This window comes from Aquarana catesbeiana, linkage group LG03 (genome assembly GCF_042186555.1).
Source record: "Aquarana catesbeiana isolate 2022-GZ linkage group LG03, ASM4218655v1, whole genome shotgun sequence".
Classification (NCBI taxonomy): Eukaryota; Metazoa; Chordata; class Amphibia; order Anura; family Ranidae; genus Aquarana; species Aquarana catesbeiana.
This window is the reverse complement of record NC_133326.1, coordinates 504,171,336-504,194,247: the sequence shown is the minus strand read 5'-3', so window position 1 is coordinate 504,194,247 and position 22,912 is coordinate 504,171,336. Positions and strand designations below refer to the sequence as shown.

At 40.6% G+C, this 22,912-nt stretch overlaps 1 protein-coding gene across 1 annotated transcript in view; it reads left to right on the top strand.

Annotated features, from left to right (window-relative positions):
* Positions 1 to 22,912, top strand: part of FAT2 (FAT atypical cadherin 2) — a 176,366-nt gene that overhangs the window by 90,380 nt on the left and 63,074 nt on the right. Inside the window, exons 4-7 of the mRNA XM_073621123.1 lie at positions 12,984 to 13,045; positions 15,136 to 15,447; positions 18,216 to 18,423; positions 20,138 to 20,277. Of these exons, the coding sequence (XP_073477224.1) occupies positions 12,984 to 13,045; positions 15,136 to 15,447; positions 18,216 to 18,423; positions 20,138 to 20,277 (722 nt within the window). The remainder of the gene's footprint in view (positions 1 to 12,983; positions 13,046 to 15,135; positions 15,448 to 18,215; positions 18,424 to 20,137; positions 20,278 to 22,912) is intronic.

The following is a 22,912-nucleotide window of genomic DNA, read 5'->3' as shown; positions in this document are numbered from 1 at the left end:
CAAACTGGTGCCTGGGGGCCAGATGTGGCCCTTTGCTTGCCTTTCTCTGGCCTTTGGGGCACTATTACTCCCACTGATATGAGACACAATTCTGCCAACTGACACCAACAGTGGGGCATCATTTCTCCCACTGACACCAATAAAGTGGGGGACTATTTCTCCCTATAATGCCAATGATGAAGCACTATTCCTTGCCCTAATACCAGATGTAAGGGTGTTCACTCCCACTAATGCCAGGAATATTTACACTCCCGCTGGCCACAATTCAGCCCCCTAAAATCTGAAAGACAATAAATTGGCCCTTTGTTTTAGAAAGTTTGGAGAACCCTGCTGTAGAGTATAATATATATACTGTATATATCTTATATCATATACAGTATTTTGCTGTTTGCCCAGAGTTCAGCTTTAATACTCTTCCTTTTATCCTCCATAATTTGTTAAACCAGTTTTAAATCTATACAGAAACTCCCTACATTGAAATTGTTGTATTAATGCGGTGCTGTTGAAAAGGCTATAATGATTTTGCATTCCTTAGTGCTCTGAACAGCTGCAGCTGCACAGACCATTGTAGACTTTAACTTGTTTAACACAGAGCAGGACATTTTCTCCTGAAGGTAAACCCGACTACGAATGGATCAAAGACATCTGAAAACATAGAACACTTCTTGTTAAACACCTGAAAATTTTGCATGCCTCTACTAAAATATTTTATGGAGAAATAACTAAGTAAGGGTCACGTAGGGATGAGTTACTAAAGTACCTGAGCCATTTTCACTCTCCCAACATTGGTGTGTTCAAAGGGCATACATTGGCTAGTTCACTTAAAAAGACAGTCTCAGTTTGCCCATTAGGGGCAAAATCATTTAGCACAGTATTTTCTAATGAAAACCAGTTATACTGTATACAGCACTACAGTTAAACTGGTTTTCGTTTGCAACATTAATAAACCACGCCTTAGTTACAGTACCCTCCCAATTACATAGTGTCCCTCACTGCTCTTCCCCATAACTACAGCACCCACACAATTATGTAAAGCCAATGCCCCACAACCCCACACAGGTGTTGATTTACAAAAGGCAAACAGATGTGCACCTGGCAAAGTGCAAGTGTACTCTGCAAGAGCAGTTGCTCCAGAGCTTAGTATATGAGCAGAAGCACTGCTAAATTCCATCATCCAATCATGTGCAAACCTTCCTTGCGTGTGATTGGCTATTCTTTGCAAAGTGAAGCTTTACCTCATTTACTAAGCTCTGAAGCAACTGCACTTGCCGAGTGCAACTGCACTTTGCACAGTGCACAGCCTATTTGCCTTTAGTAAATCAACCCCACAGTGTTTCCACATGTATATATTACCACCTGTGCCCCTCTTGAACACTGCAGCTCCTGTGCACAATTTATTACAATTTTCACAATCAGTCTCCCCAGAGCCATTCAGAAGTTTAGCACTTCCTCCACCTTCTTATTCCTAGCTCCACTTGACACATGGTAATATAAGGCACAGTCATATCAACCAGATGTTTCCACATTGGCTGTATGTCCTCCACTGTTGGATTGGCTAGAACCAGGGCTGCAGGTAAAGCAAATAGCTGCAACATGGTAGAAACAGCAGAGGCCATAGAAATAGTAGCAGGATACAGTGGAACAATTGTGAGATCCACTGGATTTTGTAACATTTGTAGGACAATCCCACAGGGTCCAAGACAGTTGGGCATGAACCAAACCTAAAGAGAAGTTTTGGTTGGAATTTTGTTATACTGAACTTAGTGACTTTTTAAGTCTGGCAAAAATGTGAAGAAACTGAGTTTGGGTCTAAGAGGCACAGACGCAACAATGCCTTCTTTCTCTGTACGATTGGCACAAAATACATAGACCTGATTGCTTAGTGCACAGCATAAATTTTACATGTAACAAACAAGTCCCAGCCTGTCCTTACCCTCCCCATCGCACAAAATTCCTTTAGGCATTTGCTTCTGAAACACACATTTTAACTGCTGACTTTCTCTATACAAGCACAAAAATGAGGACCCGTCTCAACAAAATTGAAGGCATATGCTGGAACGTGGGACAGAAAAACAATGAAGTATAGAAAATGCCAATTTCACCTTGTACAGAAGTGTTTGTATTTTACAAATGGATAGAATGAAAGTGGCAATTGTTGATGGATTACTGATCAATACAAGGCAATAGTTGCAATTAGCCGTTGCTATACATTTATTACTAGCATCATTTTGTCATCCTTGTGACACTATTATTTTGTTATAGGCAGATAGACATTTTTTCTAAATTATGGCTGATGTTTGTACCCTTCCAAGAAGCAATTGTTTTCATAGAATGATGGTTTTATAGTGTTACTATTTTTTTCTCCAACTTCATGCACCCTTGCCAATCAGTTTCAAATTAATTGAAAGTCTGCTTTCATCTTTTGGTGTATATGTTGTTTCCAGAAATATACTTTTAGACAGATATGCGAAAAAACAATAGTGCATCTTTTTTTTTTCCAGAAAATAATTAACATCTCATATCCCATGTCCATTATGTCCAAAAACAATGCCACTTTGGACAATTTATGAACTTCTTGGATGGGGCGGGGGTAAGCAAAAGGTACAGTGTTTACTCTTAAAGGCTGGCAAGTCAAGTCTTTAGTATTCAAGCACAATGTGCACGCTGCTCACAGGTGAGCCGGTGTTCTGCCGAGAAAGTTCCGCTCGGCGAATAAGTTCCCCCTCTACTGCACAGGCGCTGCGCCTGCGCAGTAGGATCCGGCGGAAATAGCCGAAGCGGAATAGCTGAAAATCAGCTGTACATGGCGCCTGTAAGAGGGCCCCTCGCGGCTCGCTTCGCTCACCACGCTTCGGGCACGGCCTCGCTTCGCTCGGCTCTTTTAGATTCCCCCTCTAGGTCCACTTGGATGGTGGGGAAGGAACCTGGACCCAGAGCGCAGGCGCCGTGTACAGCTGATTGAAGCGTTTGAGCTTCGGCTATCTCCGGCGGCTGAGAGTAGTTCGTACTGCGCAGGCGCTGCGCCTGCGCAGTACAGGGGGGAAACTTATCCGCCGAGGGAACTTTCTCGGCAAGACACTGGCTCATACAGCATGATCTCCTCACTGCAGGGTGCTTGCCCAGTCTCAGCTGAAGCAATAATGAATGGAAAATCCTGATGGCTGCACACCAAACTGAGATCCAAATACCTTTATTCACATAAAACCATGAAGAGCACTGCATGTACAAGCAAGGGAGGAATGGCCTTAGTATTCAACCTCAGTATTAAACCTAAATGATTTTTAGAGAGGCACATAGAGGATCACTTTCAGGCTAATAAAGGTACTGCTCTTAGGACTTGTTAAAAGTATAAACAGATTTGCTTTATGGTCAGTTTGGAATGTGGGGCTCAAATCTAATATTTATTGTTTTTCATGTCATATGTCCTCTGGCGTGAGCCATCTGGTTTGACGTTTTATTCAAATATGAAACCCAGTGAACCTATTACTAGGGTTCTACCTTACCTCTTCTGGTATACCACAGGAACTTCTATGCACCCACTATGGTGTCACCTAAATATATATAAACCCAAATATCTTGGATATCCCCTAAATATATTCTACACATGTAGGGTAGGGGTCTTGGGGTAGTAGTCACATCCTCCATGTTTCCCTCCTCATTGGGCACCAAGCAAGGGTCACATGAGAGACCTACCCTGGGGTCGGTTCTTTTGGGCCATGCTAGGCACTTTGGATAGGGTCATTGCCTTACATATGGGGTACCGTTTCATGAACGGATGACTAAACTATAGTAAACTTTCTCAATCTAAATATCCACTTGGCGACTGCCTAACTGGGAATTTACTTTGACGTTTAATACCAGGGTTATGGCTGCAACTAGGTATTGAAATTTCCCTCATGCGCCGGTCTTTCTGATAAAAGTGATCCGAGTTGCTGATTAGATGCTGGATCACTTTTAGAAGCGGTGGGAGGGATGGCCCTTTCTGATGGTTCTCAAGCTTACCTGGCTGATCGGGTAGCCCGAGAACCGATCCAGCGCTGGTGGTGACTAGCCGCAGAGATGAGCAGAGTAAAGATGGCCTCCGCTCATCTCTATGGCCTAGAAGGACCAAAGCGACGTCATGACAACAAACAATGCCTTTTTCTTTTTTAAAGCACTAGATCAATGTTTTTTTTTTTTGTTTTCAATTGCTTTCCATTGTAATGCTTTCCATTCCAATGTTTTCCATTGTAGAGGAGAGATGTGGGGTCTTATTGACCCCACATCTCTCCATAAAGTGGACCTGCCATGCTTTATTGTTGTCACAAGAGACGTTTACAGTACATTTCTTGTGAAAGCAATAAGAATGATCAAACATGTTTTTAAAGGAACAGAGTAAAAAAATGTAATAAAATAAATAATAAAAAATGTAATGTGCACCCCTCCCCCTGTGCTCGTGCGCAGTGGAGAATTCATAAGTAGGTCACGCCCACATATGAAGACAGTGTTCGCACCACACATGCGAGGTATTGCTGCAAGTGTCAAAGCAAAAGCAATAACTCTAGCAGTAGACTTCCGCTGTAAAGGGCCACCACATGCAGTCCAGTGCATTTTTGTTCTGCATCAAAAACGCCTGGAAAGTAGGTTATATGCTTTCCAATGGCATAGTTCACACCAGTGCAGTCAGTTCCAGAAAAAAAAGTAGAACATGCTGCATTTTTCCTGCACTGGACTGTACTGGAACGCAGTAAAACGCATCAAAAACGCACTGGACCCTTGTATAGTGAAAAAATAACAGGGAAAAAGAAGGAAAAATGCACTCGGAAACGCATCATAAACGCACCAAAAACGCACCGAACACATCATAACACGTTTAAAACGTGCATGCAGAGACGCATCTGGAGACAGATCTGGAGTGCATTTTTCTGTGGTGTGAACCAGCCCTAACTCTAAACTGGTAACCTGTAAACATTTTTAAAGTGTTGCATATGGATATTTTTATGTACCGTAGTTTGTCGCGATTCCACCAGCCTGCGCAACTTTAAAGTATGATATGTTAGTGTGGCAAGGTCCCGGGTCCCCTTTGGTCTAATGAGAACCTCCAGAATTGGGGAAAGCTGATATCCTTCTGTGTAGAGTGGGTTACAAGGCATAGTGGGTGTAATGTAAAGTAGATTCATGGGCGCCAGACACTTCTTGAATGCAAAGAGATTTATTTTCTCTTGAACATATCTGTGGGAGAGAGAGTTTAGGGCCAGGACACCCTTTAGTCATTGCAATGTGATTTAGCAGACTCTGAGACCTCTATAGGTGGTCAGCCATGCAGGAAAAGGCATCCAGCAAGACACCACATCTACATGTGTAGGAACGCTGTCTCCTATGGCACAGTCTTATAACAGTTTCAAACACAAGTTGTAATGAACTTCTGTAATTCCTCTACAATCACTTCTTGTAGATCTGCACTCCACCGATCTCCCAGTCTCTCTCACTAGACTTGCTGATGCACTACCACTGGGTCTCCTGAGCTCTTCCAACCTTCTCACTGAGTATCTTCCTCAAGCTTCACCCCACTGGCCTGCTCGGTCCCTGGCTTGACACACAACTCTGCTCTGCAAGCGTCACCTCCGCTGACTGGGTCCCTGGCTTGACACCTACTGAAGTTTCCCAATTCTTTACTGTCCCCGGTTGGTTAGAATACTGCTTCGTTACTTGCTTCAGCTACTCACTGTGGTCCCTAGTAATAAAGTGGATGGCCCCTTAGTGGCGACAGCTTTCCTTCTACCTCCGACCGTGACAGGTTCCGCGGCAGGACCACGGCAGAACCATCTCTTATGGTTGAACTGCAAGCTGCAGTACCAACCCTCTGCTGTTTTCTTGCTTCTGGATAGGCCCTCAGACAGCCTAGCAGTCAGATGTCCCCAGGATAGGCCTCAAGCTCTGGCCTAGCAGCCCGGGGCAACACAACACACATCCAACCAGACAGCCATCCAGGTGGCACAGAACCCCAAATCACCTGACCTCACCCAAATAAATAGGCTCTCTCAGCAGGCCAAGGGACCCAAAAAGATCCCTGTCCATTGACTGAGATACCCTATCTATTCCTAATCTGTCCTTGCCATGCCCTTGTCTTATCTAGTGTCACCGGATACCCGGCCATCTAGTGACAGAAGAGAGATGTGCAGCAATTCCAGAATTAGGGTGGAATCAAATGATCCCCTAACAATTGGCCAAGGCAACTGTGCCTGGCAGGTAAATGTACTAGCAACCTTGCCTAAACATCAGGGTGTTACATCAGGTATCTATTTACTCGGCGTAACATCATCTTTCATATTTTACAAAGAAAATGGGTTATGTATTTTGGTTTTTGTTTTAATTCATTAAAGTGTAGTTTTTCCAAAAAGTTGTGTTTGAAAAACCACTGCGCAAATACTGTGTGACATAAAAAAAATGCAATGACCGCCATTTTATTTTCTAGGGCCTCTGCTAAAAAAAAAAAATATATAATGTTTGGGGGTTCTAAGTAATTTTGTTAAATACTGATTATTACATGTAAACAAAAAGTGTTAGAATAGGCCTAGTCCTTAAGTGGATATAAACCACCATGGTCTCTGAAGCATTTAGAAAGGACACGCAGAGCCATTGCCCTCTCCACCTGTCCAGTATATCACAGCTACCTCTCTCTCAGTAACAGTATGGGGTTCCTCCATGCACCTACTGCAGACTCCATGTGTGTACTTCACTTAACTTTTCCGCTTCCTTACCTATGCGCAGGCTGGGGATCTCTGAGGTGCTGGTCTGCTCCCTTTGCTATGGGAGACGGACCTGCTCACGGAGAGTGTTGACAAAAACTCCTCCTGCTACCCTACCTGTCACATGTACACACTTATGACAGGCTGCTAGAGAAACCTTTGTTACCCCTATTACCCTTCATTACCTAAAATAGTGGTAACCACTATTTTCACACTGTATTAACTCTTGTACCACTGTTTTCATACCCCAATGTGTATAAATGACCCAAACTGTAGGCTATGTGTGCCGGTTACTTGCATCACACCCCTGAGTACCTTCAGACCAGGCAAAAGCAAAGTTTAAAAAGCTTTACTTACATAACCTGGCATGACAGTCAAACAAAGGCAACAGTCTTTCCCTAAACTAATCACTAACTCAGCTTTGTGGCTGCCCTAGCATACCTGCTCAGGAAAGAGTCCATATCTGGCTTAGTCCATGATGAAAGTATCCAGGTTGGCATCTTCAGAGCGGACTGCAGGTCCCTGCACCCCCCTAATGACAGATGTGCATTAAAAGGCATACTCAGCAGGCTAGCAGGACAGACTCCAATGCACAGAACCAGTGGGTCGGACCCAAAAAAGACTTCCAAGAAAGACCCGGGAACATAACACTATCCTTCCTGACTGGGGCAGCATAAAACTCTATCTGCCAACATACAAACTAGATGTACTGTACAAGCCAATAGCACAAATACAATATTAAAAATCAAATAAGTGAATATATACAGTACAGCTTTAACTGTATAAAAAACTGTAAAAAAAAAAAAAAAAAAAAAGGCTATGGCCTAACCTATCTCAAAGTAACTCTTCTTATTGTATGATAATGCTGTCATTAAGTATTGTAGTTTAAGGAGTCTTATGACAGTCACAGACCTTTATTGACTTGCATGGTGAGTTCAAAGCTAACAATTTGACACTGACAGCTGATTCTCAGACAAGTCTTCATTATATTAAAGACTTAATGCTGAGTCACTGGACTGGTTAAAGCTCTGAAAAAAGTTGATACTACGTATTGTAGGCACCTATTGTTGGCAATTTCATCTATGAGTATTACAGGTCAAGACAGTACAATGACATCAATGGAAAAGATAATGTATTGACTGTGCTGTGGAGATCATTAAGCTGTACTTGCATCCATAGTAGCCACAATACAGAGTGGATTAATTAAAACTAGTAGAAAAAAAAATTAGCACAAAATTAGAGTTGGTGACAAAAACAACAAATTAGGTTTCACCTTTCATTTTACAGAATAATTAAACAAGAATTTTGAGAATTTTTACTGGCTGCTCTGGGAATCGGCTCTAATGCCGTGTACACTTGACCGGACTTTCCGGCAGAAAAGGTCAGACGAAATCATTCCATCGGACATTCCGATCGTGTGTGGGCTTCATCGGACTTTTTCTTTCTAAAATTCTGACGGACCTAGAATTAGAACATGTTTCAAATCTTTCCGATGGAATCAGTTCCTATCAGGAAAACCACTCGTCTGTATGCTATTCCGACAGACCAAAAAAACGACGTAAGGGCAGCTATTGGCTACTGGCTATTGAACTTCCTTTTTCTAGTCCCGACGTATGTCATAGCGTTCTAAACGATCTGACTTTGGTGTGATCATGTGTAGGCAAGTCCGTCTCAGCGGAACTCTGTCGGAACTCCGTCGGAAAGACTAAACTGTCTGCGCTATATAAATACTGTATTATAATAATAATAATAATAATCCTCCTTTGAAATTGAATTGTGTGGTTGGGTATTTGTAGTTTATTGTGACCCATAAACTTCTAAAATAACTAACCTATTGGCTTATTGTGATAATTTTGTAACTTTGTAAAATGCTATGAATCGGACCTCCACGAATGAAACCCCCCAGCATTTGCCCCCTTAATTTGAACCTTTCTCTATTACTCCCCTTCACCAGCATTGGGCTACCTCCAATATTAGTCCAGTTCACCAGCATTTGAATCTCACAACATTACTCACCTTCTCCAACCCCCCAAACATTGGTGGCCATAAGAGGAAGAAATTTACTGCCAGAATCACCACTCCCCGCATTAGTCCCCTTCTCCAAAATTAAACCCCACTTTCAAACTGATATGGCAAATAATAGTGAAGTGAATAAAGCAAAAGTGTTCATATGGAGATGCTGCAATACCTAACGTGTTACACGTGTAATATTTAAAAATTATAAGTGGTGTTCCACAATTCCTCTATTGCTTCAATGTGAAATCAACATAAACCTTTATAACATATATTCAGTAATTGAAAAGTGATAAATAGTATAAATCAACATAAACCATAAATCAAAAATGAACCAATGCAAGTCTGTTCAATAAACTAATAAGTGTCCAAGTGATCTGTTCAAATATGGTGTATAGTCCTTCTTTGTTGAAATCCAAAAACCGCTGTGCTTTCACCAATCACCTCAGTGCTCACAGAACTCTCACCTCATAGCCACATATAAAAAGCCTTAGGATCAGGTTTTTTAATATGGGAATAGTAATTTTTCCTTGGGATATCCCTCTCCTTATGTTGGTTCCAAGATCCAGGCTCTTGAAGTATCGCTAATAGCTCCAATCCACATAGGGGAATGAAATAGACAATATGCCTCCCATAGTGTGAAATCATTTAAAACATAGCCATTTATTAAAAGACAATTGGATGCTTACATCAAAACAGAGTTAAAATCGCATTGGAGCTTAAAACATTGGCGTTTCCGGCTCTCACGTCACTTCCAGTCCGCCGTTCATACCCTACGCGTTACGTCACGTGACTTCCTCAGGGAAACCAGATTGGTTGCTTCATAATTGTATTGATCTACAAAGAAGGACTATACACCATATTTGAATAGATCACTTGGACACTTATTAGTTCATTGAACATATTTGCTTTGGTTCATTTTTGATTTATGGTTTATGTTGATTTATACTATTAATCACTTTTCAACTATTGAATATATGTTATGAAAGTTTATGTTGATTTCACATTGAAGCAATAGAGGAATTGCACAACACCACATAATTTTTAGGTATAATTTAATTTATTGGCTATAAGGAGATTAGCAGAAGTTTACACTGAGTCAATACCTAGTACTTGACCAGAATTAGGATGTAGAAGTAGACAAAGGTTGCAGATGCATTAAGTAAATGATTTAATATGGTGTATAAAGTCTACAAACTGCCATGAATTTGAGCCAAATACATCCTTTGTTTTCTCTGCAAAGAAACTTATTTGGGGTTAGGCAAAACTATTTCCTGCTTGCCTGCACAGTGCATCTACAGACTCCTTTTATTTGCAGTAGTATACAGAGTACCAAGGGGAACTTGGCATTGATGGCCTCTCCTGCCTCAAGTAGGTTAAGCCCTAAAATTCCTGGCTTTCTTTCACACAGAGAAACAGCCCAGCAACCTCTGCTGAAAGGTTCTGTTGAACAAATAACAATACACAGCTGATCCTCTTTCTACCTGTTCCAACAGGAGTGCGGCTATAACAATGCCGAACTGCTATTCACTATTGCTGAAGGCAGAAGGCTTCCTCCCACACAGCTGTTTCTTTTCAAGACTGTGTAATATACCAGTATAGATATAAAGAACTGGCTGAAGGTTGTGTATCACCTTTCGGTTTAGGACAACAGCAATAGTTATGAAAATAAGCTTTCAAATGCCACCTAAAGGTAGAAGAGAAAATCAATTTAATGTAAATTATGATCAGTATTGGAATTTTTATGCCTGAACTGCATAACACTAAAATCTTCAATGGCACTTTAAAAAGAGAAGACATGTACATTACATATGCAAATGTGTATGTACTGTATATACTTAATGTTATACCAATGCATATGCACCTTTTGGGCAATTGTTGTCCATTTCTGGATGTTCCTGTGCGGGGACCACAGAACACTGCTAGATCATTGGTAGATTCACTTTTTATGGGTTTGATTGGGACTGGGCAGTTATTAAAATACTAATAAATGTTACATATATCCATATGGATCCCCAGGCATTTATGCCCTGGGGATCCATATATTCAGAGCAAACATAACTAGAAATCCCAAATCATCTTTAAAGTGGTTGTAAACCCTTACAGACCACTTTTTACTACAGGTAAGCCTATAATAAGGCTTACATGTAGCTACCCCGGATATCTCCTAAACAATCCCCTGTATCAGCATGTGCCGACGTCATCGGGACATGCGCACTGAAGCAAGGGCATGTTCATGCCCTTGCTTCAGCTTGTGTGCCATTACCGGCCCCTCACACGTGCATATGCGGGAGTGACGTCACCGCGTCTCCGGCCAGTCACATCCCTGGAGCCAATGATACCCGGCAATACCTCCGGGAGCGATGTCCCCAGCCGGAGAGGTGTACAGGGACCGCTACGGGGGCTTCGATCTAAGGTGAGTATTTCATAATGAGCTACTATGCATACTAGCCACCACTCCATTTCCATTTCAGGTCCGAATTCAGCCAAAAATTCGGGCTGAAGTTGGACCTGAAACAGTGAACGGAGCCGCACCGGACTCCTGCTGTGAGCCGCTGCGTGTTCTAGTGTGAACCCAGCCTAATGTTCAGAAGCTGTGATTATTTAAAGTCAACAGACCCTTGTACTTTTTACCATCAAATTTTCTCACCATCAGCCATTAATGTCTAAACCGCTGGCAATAAAAGTGAGTACACCCCTAAGTGGAAATGTCGCAATTGGGCACAATTAGCCATTTTTCCTCCCCGGTGTCATGTGACTCGTTAGTGTTACAAGGTCTCAGGTGCGAATGAGGAGCAGGTGTGTTAAATTTGGTGTTATCGCTCTCACTCTCTCATACTGGTCACTGGAAGTTCAACATGGCACCTCATGGCAAAAAAAATGATCTGATGATCTGAAAAAAAAAAAGAATTATTGCTCTACATAAAGATGGCCAAGGCTATAGGAAGATTGCCAAGACCCTGAAACTGAGCTGCAGCACGGTGGCCAAGACCATATAGCGGTTTAACAGGACAGGTTCCACTCAGAACAGGTGGTGCCATGGTCAACCAAAGAAGTTGAGTGCATGTGCTCAGCATCATATCCAGAGGTTGTCTTTGGGAAATAGACGTACGAGTGCTGCCAGCATTGCTGCAGAGGTTGAAGGGGTGGGGGGTCAGCCTGTCAGTGCTCAGACCATACGCCGCAAACTGCATCAAATTGGTCTGCATGGCTGTCATTCCAAAAGGAAGTCTCTTCTAAAGATGGCTAAGGACATGGATTACTGGAATCATGTCCTGTTGTCTGATGAGACCAAGATAAACTTATTTGGTTCAGATGGTGTCAAGCATGTGTAGCGGCAACCAGGTGAGGAGTACGAAGACAAGTATGTCTTGCCTACAGTCAAGCATGGTGGTGGGAGTGTCATGGTCTGGGGCTGCATGAGTGCTGCCGGCACTGGGGAGCTACAGTTTATTGAGGGAACCATGAATGCCAATATGTACTGTGACTTACTGAAGCAGAGCATGATCCCCTCCCTTCGGAGATTGGGCTGCGGGGCAGTATTCCAACATGATAACGACCTCAAACACACCTCCAAGACGACCACTGCCTTGCTAAAAAAGCTGAGGGTAAAGGTGATGGACTGGCCAAGCATGTCCCCAGACCTAAACCCTATTAAGCACCTGTGGGGCATCCTCAAACGGAAGGTGGAGGAGCACAAGGTCTCTAACATCCACCAGCTTCATGATTTCGTCATGGAGGAGTGGAAGAGGACTCCAGTGGCAACCTGTGAAGCTCTGGTGAACTCCATGCCCAAGAAGGTTAAGGCAGTGCTGGAAAATATTAATGGCCACACAAAATATTGACACTTTGGGCCCAATTTGGACATTTTCACTGAGGGGTGTATTCAATTTTGTTGCCAGCAGTTTAGACATTAATGGCTGTGTGTTGAGTTATTTTGAGGGGACAGCAAATTTACACTGTTATGCAAGCTGTGCACTCACTACTTCACATTGTAGAAAAGTGTCATTTCTTCAGTGTTGTCACATGAAAAGATATAATAAATTATTTACAAAAATGTGAGGAGTGTACTTTTGTAAAATACTGTACATCTTATAAAAATGCTTTTTTCACAAAATGTTGATTTTCTTATATTACATTTGGGTTATGTTATGTGAGCATTTTGGATGCAAATAGTACAATGTGAAGCCCTGTGGTTTAGGTATTAACTATCAACAAGTAAAGTTGCATTTTCCTGTTTAGGTTTAATTTCTACAACTGAGAAACTGGTAGATCGGGAGAACAAAGAGGAACATATTTTAGAGGTATGTATTGTGGTAGCTAAAAAAGTAATTATCTGATGGAGTATGATTCTCACAAGTTTGGGTAAAACCTAAGACTTCAATTGTATTTACATTTTAAAAGAGTTGATGTGAAGTTTATAGGGGTTCTACCATTCCCTTATGCAATTGAAAGCTACAAAAAAAGTTTTGTCTATACATACACTTTGACTGCCATTGCTTTCTATATACATTTCCCAGTGCAATCCAGAGAGAATGCTTTTCCTGTAAATCTTCCCTATTCAGTGAAGAGTTGGGTTGTTCTGCTATCTATGGATGTCTATCAAGCCGGTTTGTCCTGATACTGATACTAGTATCGGTCCCGATACAGAGTATTTGCAGAAGTACTCATGCAAATGCTCCCAATGCCTAGTCTGATACCTGGACACTCAAAAATAATCGGTGCGGCGGTGGGGGAAGTTATAATCACCGATCTCCCTGTGTGGCTTTCAATAAAGCAGCTGACAGCCACGGAGGGGAGAGGAGGAGAAGCACACAGGGAGATTGGTCATTATAACTTCCCCCGCTGCCGCACCAATTGTTCCTGAGTGTCCCCTGTATCCTCCTCCAGCTCCCCTCTATGTCCCTCCATGGGCTCCTCCTGTCCTCCCTTGTCCTCCTCCAGTCCCCTTCTGTGTGCTCCTCTGCCCCCCCCTCCTCCTCTCCCCCTCCGTTCACTTCTCTGGCCCCCCCCCGTCCTCCTCCGCTCCCCCTCCGTGTGCTCCTCTGGTCTCCCCCGTCTTCCTCTGTCCCCCGTGACAGATTTTTCAGGATGGAGAGCGGAAGAAGGAGTCGGTAAATATGTAATTTAATGGCTTCTTTCTTTTCTGAATGAACAGAGTCAGTGATTACTGACTCTGTCTATTCATAACTGAGCATTGTAAACTGTCCTCTGTCTCCTGTCCATTTATGTTCACTGCAGCTGAGGCTGCTGGGAAAGGGACTGGGGAATCTCTCAGTCCCTTTCCATGTCTCAAAGGGGAGATGTCAGGGGTCTGTTTAGACCCCTGACATCTCACCAAAGCCCACCTACCCCCCAACAGAGTTAAATAATTAAAAAAAAAAGAAACATTGTAGTAAATAAATATTCTAAAGTAAAATTTAAAAATAATAAAAAATAAAATAAAATAAACACTGACACTGACTGTCCACCCTCCTCCCCCAAAAAAGAAAGCCTTGTAATATATATATATATATATATATATATATATATATATATATATATATATATATATATATATATATATATATATATATATATATATATATTATAAAAATTAAATTGTAAAATATAAAAAATTAAAAAGCTACTGCCAGTCCATGCCTCAGTGCCACCTATCAATGCCCATGAGTGCTGCATATTAGTGCCACTGTCACATGACATTAAAAAAAAATATCGATAACCGGTATCGGCGAGTACTTGAAAAAAGTATCGGTACATGTACTCGGTCTTAAAAAATTGGTAACAGGACAACCCTACTATCAATGCATCATCATCTCCTTGGCATCACCAACATATTACCAAGCTGTTGGTAAAGAAGATATTGTGTTGACTGACTTCTAAAGCTAGAAGGTTGGTAATGTGGGTATTGCACCCCTAAATGAGAGCTTCATAAAGGTGGAGTTTCCTCTTGAGCCAAATAAATGTAACTTTGGTCAATGGATAATAATTATCCATTATAAAAAGATATAATGAATATAAAACTTCAAAACATTGAAATGAAATCACGAAAGACCATTATCTGAACATTTTTTCAAGTTGTCTTTTTTTTCCTATAACGCATATATCAGTGACATCTTTGAAATAATCAGAGCTGTCTGAAATTTTCAAGCATGTCCAATTAAATATATTATGTTTTTTTAATCTGTGTTTGCTGCACTCATTCATGTTTCAGGGTTGCACAGATGTTTAAATGTCTGTCTAAGCCCGCTGCATCAAAGTCAGCTATGTCATGTCTATGCCCAGCTAAAGAGTCCTTCAACTTAAAAAGTTTTCAACCTGCAGTGTCTCTATTGGTAAGGAAACCACTGTGAAAGAACATTACTCATCAATCTATTTGCTGTCTCTTCCACAGGTGATAGTATCCGATAATGGCACCCCTCCTCTGCAGTCCACCTCTCGAGTTGTCATACAGGTGTTAGATGTGAATGACAATACTCCTACATTTTCCCAAAAACTCTTCACTGCCCAGCTCCCAGAACGTGCTGAATCCCCTGAACCTACTCCAATATACAGGCTCATAGCAATGGATAAGGACAAAGGAATATATGGCCAAGTGACGTATAGTATTACTGAACAGGAGACAGATGTCTTCACAATTGATCCCACAACTGGTGTCATCTTTTCCACAGCAGCATTTCCAGCGGGGAGCTATACCATATTAACAGTAAGTGAGGAGGACACTAGAAATTATCATTAGCTTAGTTTTATATTGTCTTCCAAAGTTTACAAGTTTACTTTAATAGTTCCAGATATATGGTTTATTCTAGTCTTAGAAGCTGGACATCTTAGAAAAAAACAGAGTACCATGTGTGATAACAGTAACTTAATGTACCTACCTACAGTGGATATAAAAAGTCTACACACCCCTGTTAAAATGTCAAGTTTTTGTGATGTAAAAAAAATGAGACAAAGATAAATCATTTCAGAACTTTTTCCACCTTTAACTCCTTCCCACCAACCGTACGTACATATGTGGCCTCGGCTTTCAGGGGTTATACCAGGGTGATGCCTGCAGCTGCACACATCATCCTAGTACCGTTTTTTAGAGCGGGCGGTTGGCTCTTCAGGGATAACAACCAATGTGGCTAAAAGCCGCTCGACTGTTATCCCGGAGGCACGAGAGGGGAAACCCTCTCCCGCCGCCTTTTGCCGCTCTTCCCGGGCCTCCCGTCCCACCAGATGACCCGACCCGCGATCCAGCACTTCCGCCGGCTGGAGTGAGACTGGAAGGAAGACGGAAATGGCTTCAATCCAGTCTTCTTAGTGTAAATGTGGAGGCGACGTTACTGGGCTGCCAATGGCGCCATTTAAAAAAAAATACATAATAGTGTTCAGAATCAATGTTTTTGATGATCTGAATACTTTGAAGTGCAAAGGAAGAATTTGGGGTCTTTTAGACCCCCGATCACTCCATAAAGAGTACCTGTCACCACCTATTACTGTCACAAGGGATGTTTACATTCCTTGTGACAGCAATAAAAGTAATCTTTTTTTTTTAGGTACCATCGTTTGTCACCATTCCATGAGTGTGTGCAATTTCAAAGCATGACATGTTAGGTATCTATTTACTCAGCATAACATCATCTTTCACATTGTACAAAGAAATTGGGCTAACTATACTGTTTATTTTTTTTTAATTCATGAAAGTGTTTTTTCCCAAAAAAATTGTGTTTGAAAGACCGCTGCGCAAATACAGCGTGACATAAAATTTTGCAATGGTCGCCATCGATCTCTGCTAAAAAAATATATATAATGTTTGGGGGTTCTAGGTAATTTTCTAGCAAAAAATACGGATTTTAACTTGTAAGCAACAAATATCAAAAATAGGCTTAGTCATGAAAGGGTTAATGTGGCCTATAAACTGTACAAATTGAAAAACAAACTGAAACTTTTAGGTGGGGGGAAAAAAAAACCTAAAATAATATGGTTGCATAAGTGTGCACACCCTCGTATAAGTGGGGATGTAGCTGTGTTCAGAATTAAGCAATCACATTTAAACTCATGTTAAATAGGAGTCAGTACACACCTGCCATCATTTAAAGTGCCTCTGATTAATCCTGATTAACCCTGATTAACTCTGATTAATCCCAAATAAAGTTCAGCTGTTCTAGTAGGTCTTTACTGACATTTTCTTAGTCGCATCCTACAGCAAAAGCCAAGGTCCGCAGAGAGCTTCCAAAGCATCATAGGGATCTCATTGTTGAAAGGTATCAGTCAGGAGAAGGGTACAAAAGAATTTCCAAGGCATTAGATATACCATGGAACACAATAAAGACAGTCATCATCAAATGGAGAAAATATGGCACAACAGTGATGTTACCAAGAACTAGATGTCCCTCCAAAATTGATGAAAAGATGAGAGGAAAACTGGTCAGGGAGGCTGCCAAGAGGCCTACAGCAACATTAAAGGAGATGCATTAATATCTGGCAAGTACTGGCTGTGTGGTACATGTGACAACAATCTCCCGTATTCTTCATATGCCTGGGCTATGGGGTAGAGTGCAAGACAGAAGCCTTTTCTTATGAAGAAAAACATCCAAGCCCAGCTAAATTTAGCAAAAACACATCTGAAGTCTCCCAAAAGCATGTGGGAAAATGTGTTCCGGTCTGATGAAAACAAGGTTGAACTTTTTGGCCATAATGCCAAAAGATATGTTTGGCGCAAAAACAACACTGCACATCACCAAAAGAATACCATAACCACCATGAAGCGTGGTGGTGGCAACATCATGCTTTAGGGCTGTTTTTCTTCAGCTGGAACAGGAGCCTTAGTCAAGGTAGAGGGAATTATGAACAGTTCCAAATACCAGTCAATATTGCCACAAAACCTTCAGGCATCTGCTGGAAAGCTGAACATGAAGAGGAACTTCATCTTTCAGCATGACAACGACCCAAAGCATACATTCAAATCAACAAAGGAATGGCTTCACCATAAGAAGATTATCAATTTGGAATGGCCCATCCAGAGCCCAGACCTGAATCCGTTTGAAAATCTGTGGGGTGATCTGAAGAGGGCTGTGCACAGGAAATGCCCTCGAAATCTGACAGATTTGGAGTGTTTTTGCAAAGAAGAGTGAGCAAATATTGCCAAGTCAAGATGTGCCATGCTGATAGACTAATACCCAAAAAGACTGAGGTCTGTAATAAAATCAAAAGTCGCTTCAATAAACTATTAGTTTAAGGGTGTGCACACTTATGCAACCATATTATTTTTTTTTTTTTTATTTTTACTTCCCTCTACCTAAAAGATTTCAGTTTGTTTTTCAGTTTCAGTTTATAGGTCACATTAAAGGTGTAAAAAGTTCTGACATTCTTTATCTTTGTTTCATTTTTTTACATCACAGAAATCTGACATTTTAACAGGGGTGTGTAGACTTTTTATATCCACTGTAAATATTAGAACCATAACCAAGAATCGGATTGTGACTGCAGGTCAGAGCTACAGATGGCGGAAGCCCTTCTCGATCTTCTAATGTGAGACTGCACATCCAATGGATCCACAACCCTGCACCCTCAGATGAGCCGCTAACATTTGATGAGCCACTGTTTACCTTTCAAGTTATGGAAACTGACCCAGTGAACCACATGCTGGGACTATTAAGTACAGAACTGTACAGTCAGTGCTGGTTTAACATCACAGGTAGGTTCTCAGTTTTGCTTTTCAACCAATACCTAGTAGTTTTGTTTTTTACATTTGCTTTATATTCTTTGAAAGAAAATAGTAATGTATCATAAGATTCCTGAACTAAAAGTTTGGATGGCATATGCAAATATTGTTAGACATATCAATAAACTGCTGTTTCAGTGCAATCAATTCTGACTTTTTGGACTAATATTTGAGCTTTCCTATGCATCCAAAGATGATATTAGAACAAGAGAATTAGATCAAATTGAATATTCTTCTGCAAACAATGTCCAATCATTTGTTAAAATGTGCATGTTCACAGCATAGGGGAGGAGATATGAAAACATTTTCCACTAATATTGTGCTCTTTATGCGCGATTGGATGTTACAAAAGTCTCTACTGTACATGTATATATTGCTTAAATCATAATCCCAGCTTATTGATATGTAAAAAATAGTATTTTCCCTGTTTTGGGGTACTGTGCATTTAGGGCAGCCACAGATCTCAGCCAGCATACAGCTACACCAGACACAAAAGAAAGACTTTCTCCCTTTCTTTGCTTGTTTTCAGGCAACCACATTCAACCACTTTTCGTTGCATGTTTGATTTCTGGATGATGGTAAATGTTGCATTTGCCTGAAAGTTGCTGTCTATGGCCAGTTTTCGCAACCATCTTATCTTGTATCTAGGGTTAGTCCTCTATAAAATAACCTTAATGAAACGTGAGGGATGAAATAAGTGTAAAACTTATATATTGAAAAAAGTATAATAAAATTTGATGAAAAAAGAAAGTCTCTAATATCTTCTAGGTATCCATCATATATACTGGTTAATCACAGTCCATTTTAAAATGAAGCAGTTCCGATCACCATGTGTGCAGTCAATACAATGGATGAAGAGTGAATGTAGTGATACCGCCACCCAAGTGAAATGGAGGCTTACCAAAAAGTTTGAACCCAAAAGAGCATACGCTCTATGGGTCAAACCAGCTTATATTGCCCACCGGCAATGAAGGGGGATTCTTGAGAGCCTTCACAAGAGGGTGAGTCTTGAAAGCTAAATCCCTTTCAAGACTCACCCTCTTGTGAAGGCTCTCAAGACTCCAAATACTGCTGGTTCCCAAGACTCCCCCTTCATTGCCGGTGGGCAATATAAGCTGGTTTGACCCATAGAGCGTATGCTCTTTTGGGTTCAAACTTTTTGGTAAGCCTCCATTTCACTTGGGTGGTGGTATCACTACATTCACTCTTCATCCATTGTATTGACTGCACGCATGGTGATCGGAACTGCTTCATTTTAAAATGGACTGTGATTAACCAGTATATATGATGGATACCTAGAAGATATTAGAGACTTTCTTTTTTCATCAAATTTTTTTATACTTTTTTCAATATATAAGTTTTACACTTATTTCATCCCTCACATTTCATTAAGGTTATTTTATTCAGCACTATAGCGCTATACTTTGTTACACCTGTTATTGAGCAAAATTTCAATTTGTTGTGTTAGCTGCTAAATCACTGAGCAAGCGCAGGGTTGTTTGTTTTTTAGGGTTAGTCCTTTGACGGCATTGAAAAATAATCAGATATTACCAGAAGTGAGCCAAGGTCATTGGAGACTGGGAATACAGTCAAAATCCTAGGGTCCTTATAAGCTGTTCCAGAGTTAACCTTAAACTATATATAACATATGCTTAAGTCTATCAGTGTAATTCTGTCTTTACCTAAGGTGGAAACGACGAGCTGGATTTTGACATCGACAAGACCAACAGCGGTTTGGTCATAGCTCGACCTTTGCAAGCAAGCAGGAGATCATTTTATAACCTTACCGTGCAGGTCACAGATGGTTCCCGTGCTGTTAGCACCCAGGTAAATTTTAACTGTGTAGTGTTTTTCTATTCAAACTAAATGAAATAAGGATTTAAATGTTGATGACATAGGGATTTATGCTGTTTTAAGAGTTCCCAAATTTGTTGGTGTTATATAAAGAAGTCAATTAATGACCTACAATTCAAGTCATCCTATAATAAGAAAACATAGTGAGCAGTAAACTATAAAACATATACATTTATGCACTGGCCTAAAGTCAATCATATGTGTACAAAAGTTAACAGCTTATTTATCACAGGGCTCAGATAAGACAATGGACACAATGGTGTCCATGCCTCAGTTGTCTCTCCCATGTGTTGGTGTTGTGCCTGACATAGACTTTTTGATAATAGACTATGTGCAATCCCTAATGTTGTCAAGCAACCATAATGCACTACTAGTAACAGAAGTACATTTCTGTTTGCCTACAATAAGCTATAACAGAAGGACCTCCTTCCAACCAGGGTCACCCTCCACCCTACCTTATATTTTGGAGGCTGCTTCTCTTTCTCACTGATTTCTCCTTGTACATCAGTAAAGGCTGTACAACCAAAATGTTATCCCTGTGCAGAGAACTTTTTATTCTGATTTAGCTCTGGTCATAAAGAAATCTACTCATTTAAACATAAACCAGGCAGGTGTCACTTTATTGCTTCTCTGGCAATCTAGGATCTACAGTGTTTTGTCTAGCTAGGGAGCGACACCATAGGAGCAGGTGAGTAGTCTCTTTAGAGATCTCATTGCTGGTGGGTTTCTGTCAGTAACAGGATCGCTAGTGGAACATGGCCCTAAAGCTGGTAATTTTCGAATGGAATGTAGGAAATTGCTTACTTAATGAGTGAATTGGACAGCTCATGGATTTAGAATGATGTTTTTGAAATAGATTTACTCTTTTGTAATTAACAAAAAGTAACCTTTACAAGTCCTCAGTCAACTTCAACTTGTAACATAACCAACTCCATTGTGACTTTTGGAAGAGTGTTTAACCTGCCTGACCACAATGTATTAAACATAAAATGAAGGTTGTACTAAAAGGGCTAATACAAGAAAGTATACTCAGGTCAGATAGTATCACAGCTTATCATGGTAAATGCAGTCCCTTCTTCACAGGGGACAATTGAAAGATCACGGTTCTGTATTATTAAAAAGTCACCTGGAAGTGCAAAGTCCAAAGGCACAATGTTTACACATGTATATGTGAATTATATCAGTAACCCTTTTATAAAACAGCTTGCATTGTAGGCTTAAGTTCCCATGAATAAGTGCTACAGAACATGTGACAACCTGATCATGTGTGAAATGAAGATCATCAAATCAGTGTGAGCCATTGGTAACACAATCCTGCAAATCTTATTTTTTTTCTGATACCAAAGAGCTTTGCATTGCATGCATTGACATGTCCCATCCAGTGCACATGCATATTGGATGAAGCAGTGATCTTCTGATGGTAATCATTTCTAATGAAGTATCAGGACCTCGTGTGCATTGCAGCCATGCAGATGACCAATTGCCCACCACCATCTCCACACCTTGCCTTCTTTTCTGCCATCTTTTAAGTTCACTATAGAATTCATTAGCTGACAGGTGCCTGTATGGTTATGTACCTCATTTACAAATGAGCTGGATATTTTCTGTAGATGTTAGCTATGCTTCAGTAGCCAAGACTCGCGAATAAGGCCTTTCTGTGACAGCTTTAGTGTACAGAACTAAATGACTGAGGGCAGATGCAAATGTTCCTCGTTCTGTACTAGCTGTTTTGATATACGTAAGCACAGTTCTTTTCGATCCCTAATTCCTCTAAAACTCAAGCCTTTTGTTTCTGTAACCTTTGACATTTTAGGGAATATCTGGCTGTCTACTGTTAGCACATATGCTTTTCCTGGCTATACATGTTAAGTTTGATAAATTAGTCACGTCCTAATGCTTAAGGAACCAAATCAAAGCCAAATACTTAAAATGTATGCATGCATTCTCCATGCTCCATTAAATAATTACACACTGGATCCTTTTGTCAAACACTGAGCCAAGCAGAATCTTTTATTCCAGTTATTAACGTTGGTTTTATCTTGATATTTATATACTGTCAGGAGTCAACTGTTGTAAAACATATCATTCTTGGATCTTTTTTTCTCAATTTACTTTATACATTTTTTTTTCTTTTCTTCTTACATGACCTGATCTTGCTTAAACTCAGAATAGACTTTCTCTTTATAACCACTGTTTACAAAGATTTGTTTGGGCAACCCGGATTATGTAGACCAGCCCCTTTGGGACAATGGGACAAATGTGTTATTTTTGTGAGAAGGGAGATAGAAAGGGACTGCACTATGTTGTCATACATACGGTGTTACATTTTTGCTATATTAAATGGAAAACAAATTACCTATCTTAAAATTGAATCTGTTACTGCTAACTGAAAATACATATGACATTCTTGTAAAACCCCACTTGTCTATGAGCTGAATTCTGTACAACATGAAGGCTTGAGACATTACTTGAATTTTGTTTTCCCATGTCCTGCAAATACTGTAGTTTATTTTGTGATCCCCCCCTATTTTCCACTAGCAAATATGCATACCACCTAGAATACCTTTTATTTCTCCTGCATAGCATCATATGGTATGCTTCAAATGTT